Raw genomic sequence first — 11822 nt, 5'->3', positions numbered from 1 at the left:
GCCTCTCCTGTCCAGCAGCAGCGCGAGGGCTCTCAGCCTTATCGCTGCCCAGCATTGCCATTTTAAGCAACTGATCTCCTGGGGAAAAAACTTAATCATTTCCGATGAATCACTGAGTGTGTTTGGCTGGGAAAGTCTTGTGGGGGGGGTGCCGGTCAGCCGTGCAGAGGAGGAGGAGGAGAGGAGGAGGAGGAGGAGGAGGGCATGGGAAGGGCCGCTGCATGGCACCAGCCGGGGAGCAGCGCTGGGGCTGGGGGCCAGCACAGGGGGCTGGCGGTGGGAGAGGCGCCTGGGAATTCCCAGAAGGAATGCTGCGCCTCAGGGGAACCTGCAGCCCCGCCCTGGAGTGGCTCGGGGAGGGTCGGAGGGATGCAGCCCCTGCTGCCGGGGGACGGGAATGCTGCAGGGAAAGCAAGTGGAGGAGAGAAAAGATGTGCAAAAGTTCAGAGTGTCCGGGCTGAGAGCGGGAGGAGGGCACTGTCGCAGCCCTGGGTCTGTCCCCTTGTGTGATGAATCTGAATCAGTGAGTTTCCGATGTCCTGTGAGCGGGGAAGCTTTGAAGGTGAAGAAAACCTTTGTACTCCAACAGCCCCTCTGGCTCTGACTGACCCGGGGAAACTGAGGCACGGAGCCAGGCTGTGACAGCACAGGGTGGCTGGGGCCGCCCGTGCTGCGTGGCTGGCTGCGGGCAACTCGCAGCACCTGGCGGGGTTTGTCGCGCTCCTCCCGGCTCTGCCCCGGGCTGCCGGAGGGGCCGGGCTGGGTGATTACCCCTGGATAATGGGAGCCTTGTGCAGCACGGCGAGCCCCCCCGCCCCCGGGCCGGCCCCCGGCCAGGCTGCTGCCCCGGCCACGGCGGGGAACAGCTTCTCCACAGCCGCCCCATTCAGCAACAGCTGCGCGGGGGCTCGGGCCGCGCGTCGCTGTGATGCCCTGGGGCCCCGCCTCGGGGACACACGAGTGGGGCTGGGGGACACCGAGGCTCAGCGGGGGCTGGGGTGCCAGCCCTGCAGACCCTGGTGACCCGCCTGGACACGAGCCTGCTCCGCCCCCCCCCCAGCCCAAACTGCCCCCAGGTGTCCGTCGGAGCCCAGACAATGACAAGCAGTGGTTTTTTTCTGCCTGTTTTGAGTCTGTGCTTGTTTGGCGTGGGTTCAAAGGTGACCCCCCAGCTGTGGCTGGGCTTTAGGGCAGTGTGGGGCCGGGGCTGAGCAGGGCAGTAGGTCACTTCTGATTATCGCCGCTGCTACCTGCACATTGGACTCTCAGGGACTGTCGCGTCGCCGGCACTCCCCAAACACTCCGAAAAACACATCCCACGCCTCAGCCCCCTTCTCTGGGTCTGTGAGTGATTCCACCTCCAGCGCCCGGCTGTCTGCCTGCCCCAGCCCGTGCACGCCCGGACAGGCAGGAGCTGGCAGGTCTGCGAGCCCCTGGGCGCAGCTGGGGCCGGGCGGGGGCCGGGCTGGGGCCGAGCCGAGCCGTGCCCGGGGCCGTGCGGGGCCGGACACCGCGCTGCGGGGCTGGACACCGCGCTGCGGGGCTGGGCCGCGACGGCGCCCGCCCGGCTGCTGCTGGGGGTGATAAGCTGCTGCGGGCGGTGGGCAGGCACCGCGCCTTCCTCCTCCTCCTCCTCCTCCTCTCCTCCTCCTCCGCCTGACGTCAGCCCGCGGCCCCGCTCAGTCTCGGGCGGCCGGCGGCGGGCATGGCTGGGGGGCGGCGGCCGGCGGGGCTCGCCCTGGGCTGGGGCTGCTGCCTGCTGCTGTGCTGCGGTGAGTGGCTGCGGGAAGGGCCGGGCGGTGCGGTGCGGGGCCGGGCGGTGCGGGGCGGGCGGACGCGCGCACCTGCGGAGCTGCCCGGGGCGCGGCGCGGGGTCCCGCGGAGCCCCGGCGGGGATGTCCTTCGCCCCGGGGGACACCGGGGGTGCGGGGCTGGATTTTGCCGCTGTGCAGCTCCCCGAGGTGGCAGCCGGAGGGGTGTCCCCGCAGAGCCGCGGCGGGGCCGGCGCCGGCAGCCGGGAGCGCTGCGCCCCTCGGGCGGTGCCTGGCGCGGCTCCGGGAATGCTCGGATCGCGGGGTCGGGGCAGCCCAGGTGGGATCGGCCCTTCCCAGCGTGTGTCCCCGCCCGGATGGCCCCGCGATCCGCGGCGGGGCGGGTCTGCGTGCCCCGTCCCGCTCTCGGGGCCCCGCTGCAGCCCCCCCAGCGCAGCGCAGGTTGAGGGGTGACCCACGTGCGTTCAGCGCGCACCGGGGTGAGCTGCTTGTTGTTAGGAAGCATCCACCCCTTTCCTTCTAAGGAGTTTTCCCCTGAGCGCTGTGTTTCTCTTGGCTTTTTTCGTGCTTTCTTTTTTTATCCACTTTCCAGTCCATTTTCACCCTCGGGGGGTGGCTGTGCTTCCTGCCCTGCCCCGCTCCTCGCATCCCGCCCTCCCCTCGCCGGGAGCCCGGGAGCGGTCCCGGTGCGCTGGCTGCTCCCAGCCCCGCTGAGCTGCGGAGGTGGCCCCGGCGCTGGGAACCTGCCCGGGCCGAGGTGTTGGAGCCAAAGTCAGGCTCAGAGCGGAGTCTAGAGCAGGCTGCTCCCACCCCCGTCCCGTGCCGGGATCCCCTTCCCACAGCCCGTGTGCCGAGCCAGGAGTCTCTCAATGGTTGGCGGCGTCGGTGTATTTGGAAGCCCAGCCACGTGAAAGGCTTGATGCTTCCCAGAAGCACAAGGGGCCACGGCCAAGACATTCCCAGGCCAGCTAGCGCTGCTGGAACGGGGGGCTGAGCCCACCCCGGGGCTGCCTGAGCCACCCCATCCCTTTGTGCTCCGCGGTCTGGCTGTAAGAGAGGTGTCTGCCTGTTGTCACCCAGCTGCGGGGTGGGGTTGAGAGCTTTGCCTCTCCAGGTGCACATGGCGGGGTCCTGACAGGGTGGTGGGGTTGTTTTGGGGTGCAAGGTGCTGCTCCCTGCTGCAGCAGAGCCCTGGCATCGTCCCCATCCCGGGCAGGGTGCGGGCTGGGCGGAGGCTGTCGGTGTGAGGAGGTGTTGGGTGTTGCTGGTGTGTTGCTTCTTGCGGGGCTGGGGCTCTGCACCCTCTTGCTTCTCTCTGTGAAGCAGACAGGGTGCGGGTGATGCTGCTTTGGGTCACCCCGGCTCTGCGATCTGTGCAGCTTTCTGAAGGAATAGGAGGGGTAGCATGTGTGGCTGCGCCGGCAGCAGGCGGGATCTGGCCGCAGCTGGTTTTCCTGAGAGGGGAACGCAAACCCACGGAAACCTCAGGCATCCCATGTGCGGCTCCAGAGCCCCGCGGTGCCTCTCTCTTGCTCCGGGCGGGGGGCTCTGTGCCGCCAACGCAGCCGCGCTTCTCGCCTTCTCGCCGCACACCTCGGCTCTGCAGGAGGCTGGCGAGGGACTGTGCTGCTCCCCACCCCCTTCCCCAGCTCTAAAAGCAAATCTTTGTTCTTGTGGAGCTCTGGCTGCCGGCCGGCTGTCCGCCAGCCAGATGGAAAAGGCACGGGGGCTCTCCTTCCTTCCCTGCTCGCTCCCTGCAGACGCCCTCTCCAGATCTCGAGGTCTCCGGCTGGAGCTGTGCCAGGCCCTTGGGGTGGATGGAGCTCGGTGCTGCAGCTGGGCTGCTCCACGCCTGGCTGATGGATCTCCCCAGGTTCCATCACCAAACCTGCAGCTGCGCTGGGCACAAGGGAGGATTGCCAAGTCCCCGGAGCCTGCTGTGCCAGGCTGGCTGTGCCCAGTGCCTCTTTAGCCTGCCCACGCACAGAGCAAAAGGTCTTGGAGCTGTAGAAGCGAGCCTTGTGTCCCCAGGGTTGTGGGGGGCCTTGTGAGTGTCCCCTTGTGTCCCTCTTCCAGCCTGTCCCGGAGGAGGTGGGGAGCACTGAGCCCTTTCTCCAGGCAGGGTGGGGGCTGCAGCGACCGTGTCGGCCTCCTCAAGGGCAGTGGATGGCTGGGAGGGTTGTGATCCTCATGCCAGCCCCGGATGCCAGCCATTCTCCAGCTCTGAGCTCATGGTTTCGGTTGCTCCGCTGCCTGGTTGAGGGCTCTCATGCCGAGCGGGTCAGGGGGAGGGCCAGCTGCTCTCCCAGGGGCTGCCTCTGCCTGGGGCCCTTGCCAAAGGACTGAAAATGATGGAGAGGCAAAGTCTGGCCTGGCTGCCTGCAGTCAGAGTGCCAGGGCTCAGGGGAGGCTGCGTGGGGTCAGCAGGGACACACCCCAGCCCCAGGCTTGCCCGGTCGTGCAGGTGCCCTCCCGCAGCAGGCAGCCAAGTGGTGGCTGTACAGGTGGGCAGCTGCCTCCTGTGCAAAGTTATCTTTTCCTTTGTATTCTCAGCCAGTTTCCTGTCCCCGCTGCGTGCTTATCTCTGGGACTTTCACCTGTTTTTCCAGCACCTTCTTTGCTGTGCTGTGATTTGCTCACCTCTCTGTGCCAACTGTAATACGCTGACGGGATGGGCGAGGGTCAAACCCCGCGTGCTGGGGAGTTCTGAGGCGGCTGGTCCTGCGTGGCGGGGCCTTTGCTGTGGCAGAAGGGCTCCTGGCTGCGTTTTGGCCTTGTGCCACCACGTACCCACTCCAAACAAAGAGCATTTTGTGGGCACGGCGCTGCCCTTTGAAGTCGCCCGGTGGTGGCTGTTACGGAGCGGGCGCTATCAAGGGAGATGTTGACACAGCTGCTTCCTCCAAGCCTCTCATCCCCAGCTCCCATACCTGGGCTGGCTCTGTTGCTTGGGGACAGGCTGTTGTCCCCTCTGCAGGGCCGTGTGCCAGCCCAGGGCGTGCAGACCCCCCTTTGCTTTGGTGGGGTGGTGGCAGTGACACTGCCAGCCTTGCTGTGGTGCCGCCCTTGTCTCTGCTCTGCCCCCAATCCTTGGGAAGCTGCTCCATGCCCTGTCCTGGATCAATAGCCATTACCCTTCCATCCTCTCTGGAGCAGGGCCAGCAGCTCCATTACTGCTGTGGGCAGCTGGGCTGGGAGGAAGGTGGGGTGCAGGGATGGGCAAGCTCCTCTCACAGGGGTGTGGGCCCTGTGCCGTGGGTGGGCAGAGCTGGGCAGGGAGCAGAGCAACAGCCAGGAGGATCTTGGGAATGCTGCAGGGATGGATGCTTTGACTGCTGGGTTCCTGCCCGGCACGGTCGGAGCTTGTGGAGGGACCTGGGAGCCCTGGCTGTGCCAAGGCCGTGGTGGCTGGGGACGTGCTGCCTCCCAACGGTGCCCTGGGGACACGGCTGGTGGGGGCACGACATGCCACGTCCCCTCTTTGGGTACAGGATCACTGGCCTGAGCCCGTGGGCTCTCTGTGGATGCTGAAGGCAGTGTGGCAGTGGGGTCCTGGCTGTCACTCCTGCTGGGCTGGGACACAGTGTGTACAGCACAAGGCACGGCTCTGCCCCACAGCTTTTGGGGGATGGAGATGGGGACAGGCTGTGCTTGGACAGCCCATTATTCCTCGTTATTCCTGCCCCTAACAGTAAATTCTGTCCCACAGCTGCAGCCAGCAAGCTGGAGATCTCCATGCCACCTGTGGTGGAAGTGGAAGTGGGGGGCACCGCCAGGATCGAGTGCAACTTCTACATCCCTGAGAATGCTTCCTACACCTACATCGACTGGTTCTACGTGAGTGCTGGCCTGGGAGAGCAGCTCAGGCTGCTGGGCTGGGGTGGCAACCAGCCCAGGGCTTCCTGCCGGGCCCCCCAGCCCAGCCTCACCCCTCACCTTGCAGGTGGACCGCAGCAACAAGCAGGTGAGGCTGTACCACGTCACGGCCAACGGGGTCCTGGAGGACGACACGGACTACAAGAAGCGTCTGTCACTGGGGGAGGACAAGGCCCTGTCCCTCAGCGCAGTGACACTGCAGGATGCCAGGACCTTCATGTGCCAGGTTGGGGCTGGCAGCTACGGCGTGGGAGAGAGCAGCACCCAGCTCAGCGTCTACAGTGAGTGGCACAGGAGGGCAGCACCCCTGGGCAGCTGCTCTGGGGGCTGGCGGGGATCCCATCCCAACCCATCCATCCTAATATCTGTGGGGTGGCTTCTCTTTCCAGAGGTCCCCACGACCCCTGAGATTGAGCCCCACTCAGGAGGCATCTCTGTGCACAGCAGTGAAATCCCAGAGGTGAGGAGAGGCTGCACACAGGGGACAGGCAGGCTCCCTGCTCGCCCTGACCCGTGCTCACTGCTGTCTCTGCCACCGCAGATTGCCAAGTGCGTGAGCAAAAACAGCTTCCCACCTCCCAACATCACGTGGCACAAGAACGGGCAGCAGCTGCACGCCCAGGAGAACCGTGAGTTGGGTGGGGATGGGCGACCAGCTGGGCAGAGGGGCTGGGGGCTGGCAGCCAGAGCAGCCCTCCCGTGTGGCTGTGTCCCCCGCAGAGGTGACGACGCCGTCGACGCTGACGCGCGAGTCGAGCGGGCTGTACACGGTGAGCAGCACGCTGTACGCGCCCGTCACGCGCGAGGACCGCCACTCCCGCTACCACTGCACCGTGCACTACTGGCTGCAGGGACAGAGGCGTGCCCTGGACTCACGGGGGGTCAAGGTCAACATCTTCTGTGAGTCTGGGGTCGGGGGGGACGCGCTGGTGCCCTGCAGTGGGGCTGGGCACTGACTCTGCCCATCCCTGCCCCAGACCCCGCCGAGCACTTGAAGCTGCAGGTGGTGCCATCCTCGACGCTGGTGAAGGAAGGGGACAATGTGACACTGGTCTGCGAGGCTGATGGGAACCCACCGCCTGTCTTCAGCTTCTTTAAGAAAAACGTGAGGCTGGAGGGGACCGGGGCACCTCTCCCTTGGCAAACATCTCCTGGTTGCTCTTTGTCCCCTGCCCGGAGGGTCCTGGGGAGGGGGACGCAGTGAATGGGTGGGAGGGGGCCTGTGTGGGGCTAAGGACTCTGCTTTGTGCCCACTGTCTGCAGCTGGATGAGTGGCACGACCTGACGTCGCTGGCAGAGCCCGAGAGCGGGGTCCTGAAGCTGCACGATGTGAACAAGAGCAGCAATGGCACGTACAGGTGCCAGTCCCTGGACCTGGATGACATGTCACAGATAGAGGAGGATGTGGATCTTGTTGTGAACTGTAAGAGAGAGGGGACTGGACCCTGTGGACCTCGTGGTGGGTGCTTTGTCCCTCCTGCTCACCCTGCCCTGGTCTCCATCCCTTTCCTAGACATTGAAGGGGTCCATGTGAAGATGGAGCCGTCCTCAACCCTTCATGAAGGGGACAGTGTGACGCTGAGCTGTGACGCCCACAGCCCCGTGGGCCTAAAATACCAGTGGAGGGATGAGAAGGTGAGTAGGCATCCCAGTTCCATTGTGCTCAGGCTTAGTGTGGGCTTTGCAGCAAATCAGGCAAGTCAGGATCTTGCTCCATCTCTCCTGAGAGGCTGGGGAAGGATTCCCTCTTTCATGGACCTGCATTGTCCACCCCAAAATTGTCACCTCCTGGCCAGGACTGCAGGGAGGTCCTGTGCTTGCAGGCTCCCTCTCTGTGCTTTGGGATGTGGGCACAGAGGGCTCATTGCTGGGGGCATTCCTTCCCAACAGGGCACGAAGCTGGTGGAAGGGAACCGGCTCTTCCTGAGCAACCTCACCTTCGAAACCTCCAAAAACTTCAGCTGCAAGGTGATGGCCCCGAGCGTGCCAGGGCTGGAGCAGAGCAAGAAGGTGTTCGTGGCTGTCGAGGGTAAGACCTGGCCGGGGTGCAGAGTGACCCCGGGGTGCAGAGTGACCCCTGCCTGCCCAGCACCCATTCCCTGGGAGCTGTGGGTGCTGATGTCCCCTGCCCCCAGGGAAGCCGCGGATCGTGGCCATCAGCTCCCCGCTCTACGTGCGCCAGGACGAGGTGGTCAACCTGACCTGCAAGGCCATCGCCTTCCCCCCGCCCACCGTCCAGTGGAGCATCAACGGCACGGTGAGAGCCGGGAGGGGCCAGCCTGGCATGTCTGAGGGGCTGCCCAGGCACTGAATCCTGCCCTGCCTGCCCTGCCCAGGCTCACGAGTACGTGGACAACCAGCACATCGCCAGCAACCTGACGGTGCGGGTGAGCCACGACCTGCTGCGGGCCGGAGCCATGTGCCGGGTGTCCAACAGGCTGGGTGTCAGTGAGAAGCACATCCAGCTGCTGGTGGGTGAGTGTCAGGCGCTGCTTTCTGGCCCAGGAGCCCCCAGCAGTGTCAGCCCCCCCTGGCCCAGGCGCCGGCAGTGCCGTGCTGCCGTGGGGGGGCTGAGCTCGGTGTCTTTCCCTCCTTTCCTGCTCTTCCAGATGATTCCATCAGGAAAGGTCAGTCTGCTGCTGGTGTCCATCAGGACATGAGTTATGCTCGCCTCTAGCCTGGGGAGGGAGCTTGGCTGCTGGCTCTGCACTGCTTCTCTTGCTGCTTCTCTCCCTGCCAAGCCAGGCCGGAGGCTGAGGCTCTGTCCCCAGCGAGGCCATCAAGTGCAGCTTCTTGCAGCCCAAACCTGCTGGCCAATGAAGCAGAGGGGATTGGCCTGGTGCCTTGCAGGAATTCCTGTTATCCACCCTCCTGTGGCACATGGGGCATGGCAGCCCAGAGCAGAATTTCTGCGCTCCTACAGAAACTGCCCCAGCAGAGCATTTCTGTACTGAAATCTGCATCCTGCAGGCAGCTGGGGAAGCACTGGAGCTTTTTTGGGAGAAGGGGCCCTTTCCTAACACAGATGGGAAGATGGACGGGGTCACGGTGGGACAGATATTAATTTCTTCCTCTCCCCATTGTGTTTAGATCAAAAGTCAACAGCAGAGAGCCAAGGGGTGATCATCGTGGCCATCATCGTGGCCATCCTCGTGGTGGCTGTGCTGGGCGCTGTCATCTACTTCCTGCACAAGAAAGGCAAGATCCCGTGTGGCCGTGCAGGGAAGCAGGACATGTAAGCACTGCCACCTATCCCCCAGGGGCCTGTGGGGCTGGGGGTGCCTGGTATCACTCATGCTTCCCATCCCATCCCACCCCATCTCACCGCTCCAGCTCTCCCTGCCCGGCGCAGAGTGGGGCGGCCTGGGGGGCACCGCGCCAGGGGCTTGGTGGCTTCTCCAGCTTCCCACAGGGCACTGCCGTGCAGGGAGGAGACAGCAGAGTGCTAGAGCAGCCAAGGGCCCCCTCCCTGGGCAGTCCAAAGCTTTCTGTGAGCTGGAGTCTCTTTGACCTCAGCGCTGTGGTCCCCCGAGATGGAGCCCCAGGGCTCGGCCAGCCACGTGCCCTCCTGGGTATCGCCAACGCGTCTCAAAAATTGTCACCTCCCTCCCCTAGCACAAAGCCAGAGGCCCGTAAAGACAAGATTGTAGTTGAAGTTAAGTCAGATAAACTTTCCGAAGAGGCGGGGCTCCTGCAGGGCGCCAACGGCGAGAAGAGAGCCGCAGCTGACCAGGTAGGACAGAGCGCTCAGGGACGGGGCTGCACCCAGGTAATGCTTTGCTCCCCTCCTCCGGCACTGCCCACCCTGCACGGGCCTCCATCCTCCATCAGCAGTGCTCGGGGGGGCCGTGGGAGGGAGGGGAGGGGGCAGTTCTGGGAGGTGACAAAGCTCTGCTGGTGGTGGTGGCAGTGCCCTGCTTGGCTCTGCCCCTTCTGCGGAGCAGCCAGGCTCCCCAGGGGAGAAGGAACTAAAATAGAAAGATGTCTGGCCAGAAGTCAGAGCAGAGACTGCAGGAATGGTTCCTTTTAGCCAGAGATCTTGGGATGAGTCTTTTGGGACATGGGCGTTCCCCTCACCTGGGATGGAGCAGCTTTGCAGTGTCACTGCTGGGCCATCACCGTCCAAGATGCAGCCCCTGAGCCCACTGTGGTTTTATTTGCCTTGGGCCAGCCAAAGATGCAGCTCCTGAGCCCACTGTGGTTTTATTTGCCTTGGGCCAGCCAAAGATACAGCCCCAGAGCCCACTGTGGTTTTATTTTCCTCAGGGCAGGAGAGAGCCCCTGCCTGGCTGTGCACAGCTCCCACTCCCCTCCTCTCAGAGTGGGTGTTCAGCCACCCTGGGGTGCCCCAGCTGTCCCCACCCCCCGTGTGTGTCACTGCCACCCTGCAGCAGAGGGCTGGGTTTGTGTTCATCCCTAACCGAGCGTTTTCCCTCTCCTTTTCTCTTCTGTCGGAACTGAAGAGCGAGAAATACATCGATCTGAGAAACTAGAGAGGAAACCTACTAAGTGCTTTCTTCCTTCAAACCTTTCCTGCTCTTGGATTGCCTTCTCCCACCCCTGCTCCAGCCCCTGGGGAGCACGGCCAGAGGCCAGCCGAGTGTCACCGTGCTGGGGACACCTCCCTGGCTCACCTGGCCATTACCTCAGCCCTGGGCTCGCAGGTGTTGCCTTAGCAGCAAAGCTGGACTCGCTTTACTACTCCAGAGAAGCCACAGCAATATTAGGAAGAATTATATCCCATTAATCCCTACTTGGTGGAAGGATTTGAGGTTCTTTCAGGTAATCTGCTCTGTACGTGTTGTGGGAAGGTTTTGACGCATTCTGTTTACCCTGACCTTGCTCAGAGAGGCTGGTGAAATTTGGGTTTTGGGATGTCTGAGGCACCTTAGCTGTAGGGGGTGCAGGTTGGAGGAGAGAGGAGAGGAAGGGGGGTGTGTTAGAGAGGTGTTTGCAGCTTCTCAGAGGGTTTGAGTGCTTTGCTTTCCCATTCTAATAATAAATATAAAAATAAAATATAATAATAAAAAATTAATAATAATTTATGCCCCTCTGGCTGCTAATAATACACTAATTAATATCAATGATAATAAATCTGCCCATTCTAATAATAAGATATAATAATAATAATAAGAAATAATTCTAGTTTTAGGTTGCAATAGGTGATTATACCACTAGATCTTAAAAAATAATATTGTAAATAGAATTGAATATTAGTATTTATTGATAATTTAATGAATAGCTAGTACCAATACTGTAGATGCTGACGTGTATAGAAGATGATAATAAACACTAATAAACTAACACTACTAATTAATAAAATATATTAATAAAGCTAGTAACCATCCCCTGTCACTACCCTGAGAGGACAGGGCAAACAATGGGTGACACCAAAGTGTCCCTTGTCCTTTGGCCCCAGCTCACAAGAATTAATTCCTGTGTCCTCATCTGAGCCCTTGGTCAGTTATTGGGGACTCAAATGACCTAAAGTAACCCCTGTGACCCAAAGTAACCCCTGTGACCTAAAGTAACCCCGGTCAGGGCCTCAAATGACCTCAAGTGACCCCAATGACCTCAAGTAACCCCGATTGGGGCTTCGAATGACCTAAAGTAACCCCAAAAATGGGTCTCAAATGACCTCAAGTAACCCCTGGAGAATCAAAAAATTCTCAGATGACCTCAAGTAACCCCTGTGACCTCAAATGACCCCAATGACCTCAAGTAACCCTGACTATGACCTCAAATGACCCCTGTGACCTCAAGTAACCCCAGCCATGACCTCAAATGACCCCAATGACCTCAAGTAACCCTGACTATGACCTCAAATGACCCCTGTGACCTCACGTAACCCCGAACAGAGGCTCAAAGGACCTCAGGTAACCCCATCTCCTCATTTCACCCCGATTCCCCTCTTTTCACCCCACTTCTGAGGCTCCTGTGGGAGGTTTTTCCCAAGTCCAGGTGTCCCCCATGTCCCCAGTCTCCCCCACTGATTTGTTTGGGGGTTCCCATGTGACCCCTGGGTGTCCCCCTTTGTCCCCAGCTGGTGTCCCCTGGATCACTGTGCCCCTGTTCATTTTATTTCTGGGCCCCTCCTGGCTCTGGAATGTTGGAGTGGGGCAGAACTTGGATTTATTATCTCTGTTTTACATGTAAAATATTCATATATGGATA

General features: G+C 61.6%; 1 protein-coding gene across 4 annotated transcripts; it reads left to right on the top strand.

Moving 5' to 3' along the window:
• Positions 1 to 1618: 1618 nt before the first annotated feature.
• Positions 1619 to 10634, top strand: MCAM (melanoma cell adhesion molecule). Of its 4 annotated transcripts, XM_041413977.1 has the most exons (16): positions 1619 to 1772; positions 5482 to 5609; positions 5716 to 5929; positions 6038 to 6108; positions 6190 to 6277; positions 6369 to 6548; positions 6626 to 6753; positions 6912 to 7071; positions 7162 to 7283; positions 7539 to 7677; positions 7784 to 7905; positions 7985 to 8123; positions 8258 to 8275; positions 8739 to 8883; positions 9264 to 9381; positions 10112 to 10634. In XM_041413977.1, exons 1-16 carry the CDS (start codon positions 1706 to 1708, stop codon positions 10139 to 10141), a joined length of 1869 nt encoding a protein of 622 aa, XP_041269911.1. In that variant the 5' UTR covers positions 1619 to 1705; the 3' UTR covers positions 10142 to 10634. The 4 variants fall into 4 exon arrangements, with proteins under 4 accessions (XP_041269911.1, XP_041269912.1, XP_041269913.1 ...); XM_041413978.1 differs by lacking the exon at positions 8258 to 8275; XM_041413979.1 differs by lacking the exon at positions 9264 to 9381.
• Positions 10635 to 11822: the final 1188 nt, after the last annotated feature.

Source organism: Onychostruthus taczanowskii, unplaced genomic scaffold (assembly GCF_017590055.1).
Source record: "Onychostruthus taczanowskii isolate IOZ18803 unplaced genomic scaffold, ASM1759005v1 scaffold43, whole genome shotgun sequence".
Lineage (NCBI taxonomy): Eukaryota > Metazoa > Chordata > Aves > Passeriformes > Passeridae > Onychostruthus > Onychostruthus taczanowskii.
Note: the sequence above shows the minus strand (reverse complement) of the source record. Positions and strands in the feature narration are given on the sequence as shown.

Bases quoted from the DNA above. Each gene is read 5' to 3' on its own strand.
- MCAM (XM_041413977.1), top strand. From the start codon at position 1,706: ATGGCTGGGGGGCGGCGGCCGGCGGGGCTCGCCCTGGGCTGGGGCTGC. The intron at 7,284-7,538 runs GTGAGTAGGCAT...CCTTCCCAACAG, and splicing joins ACCAGTGGAGGGATGAGAAG to GGCACGAAGCTGGTGGAAGG. The intron at 7,906-7,984 runs GTGAGAGCCGGG...TGCCCTGCCCAG, and splicing joins AGTGGAGCATCAACGGCACG to GCTCACGAGTACGTGGACAA.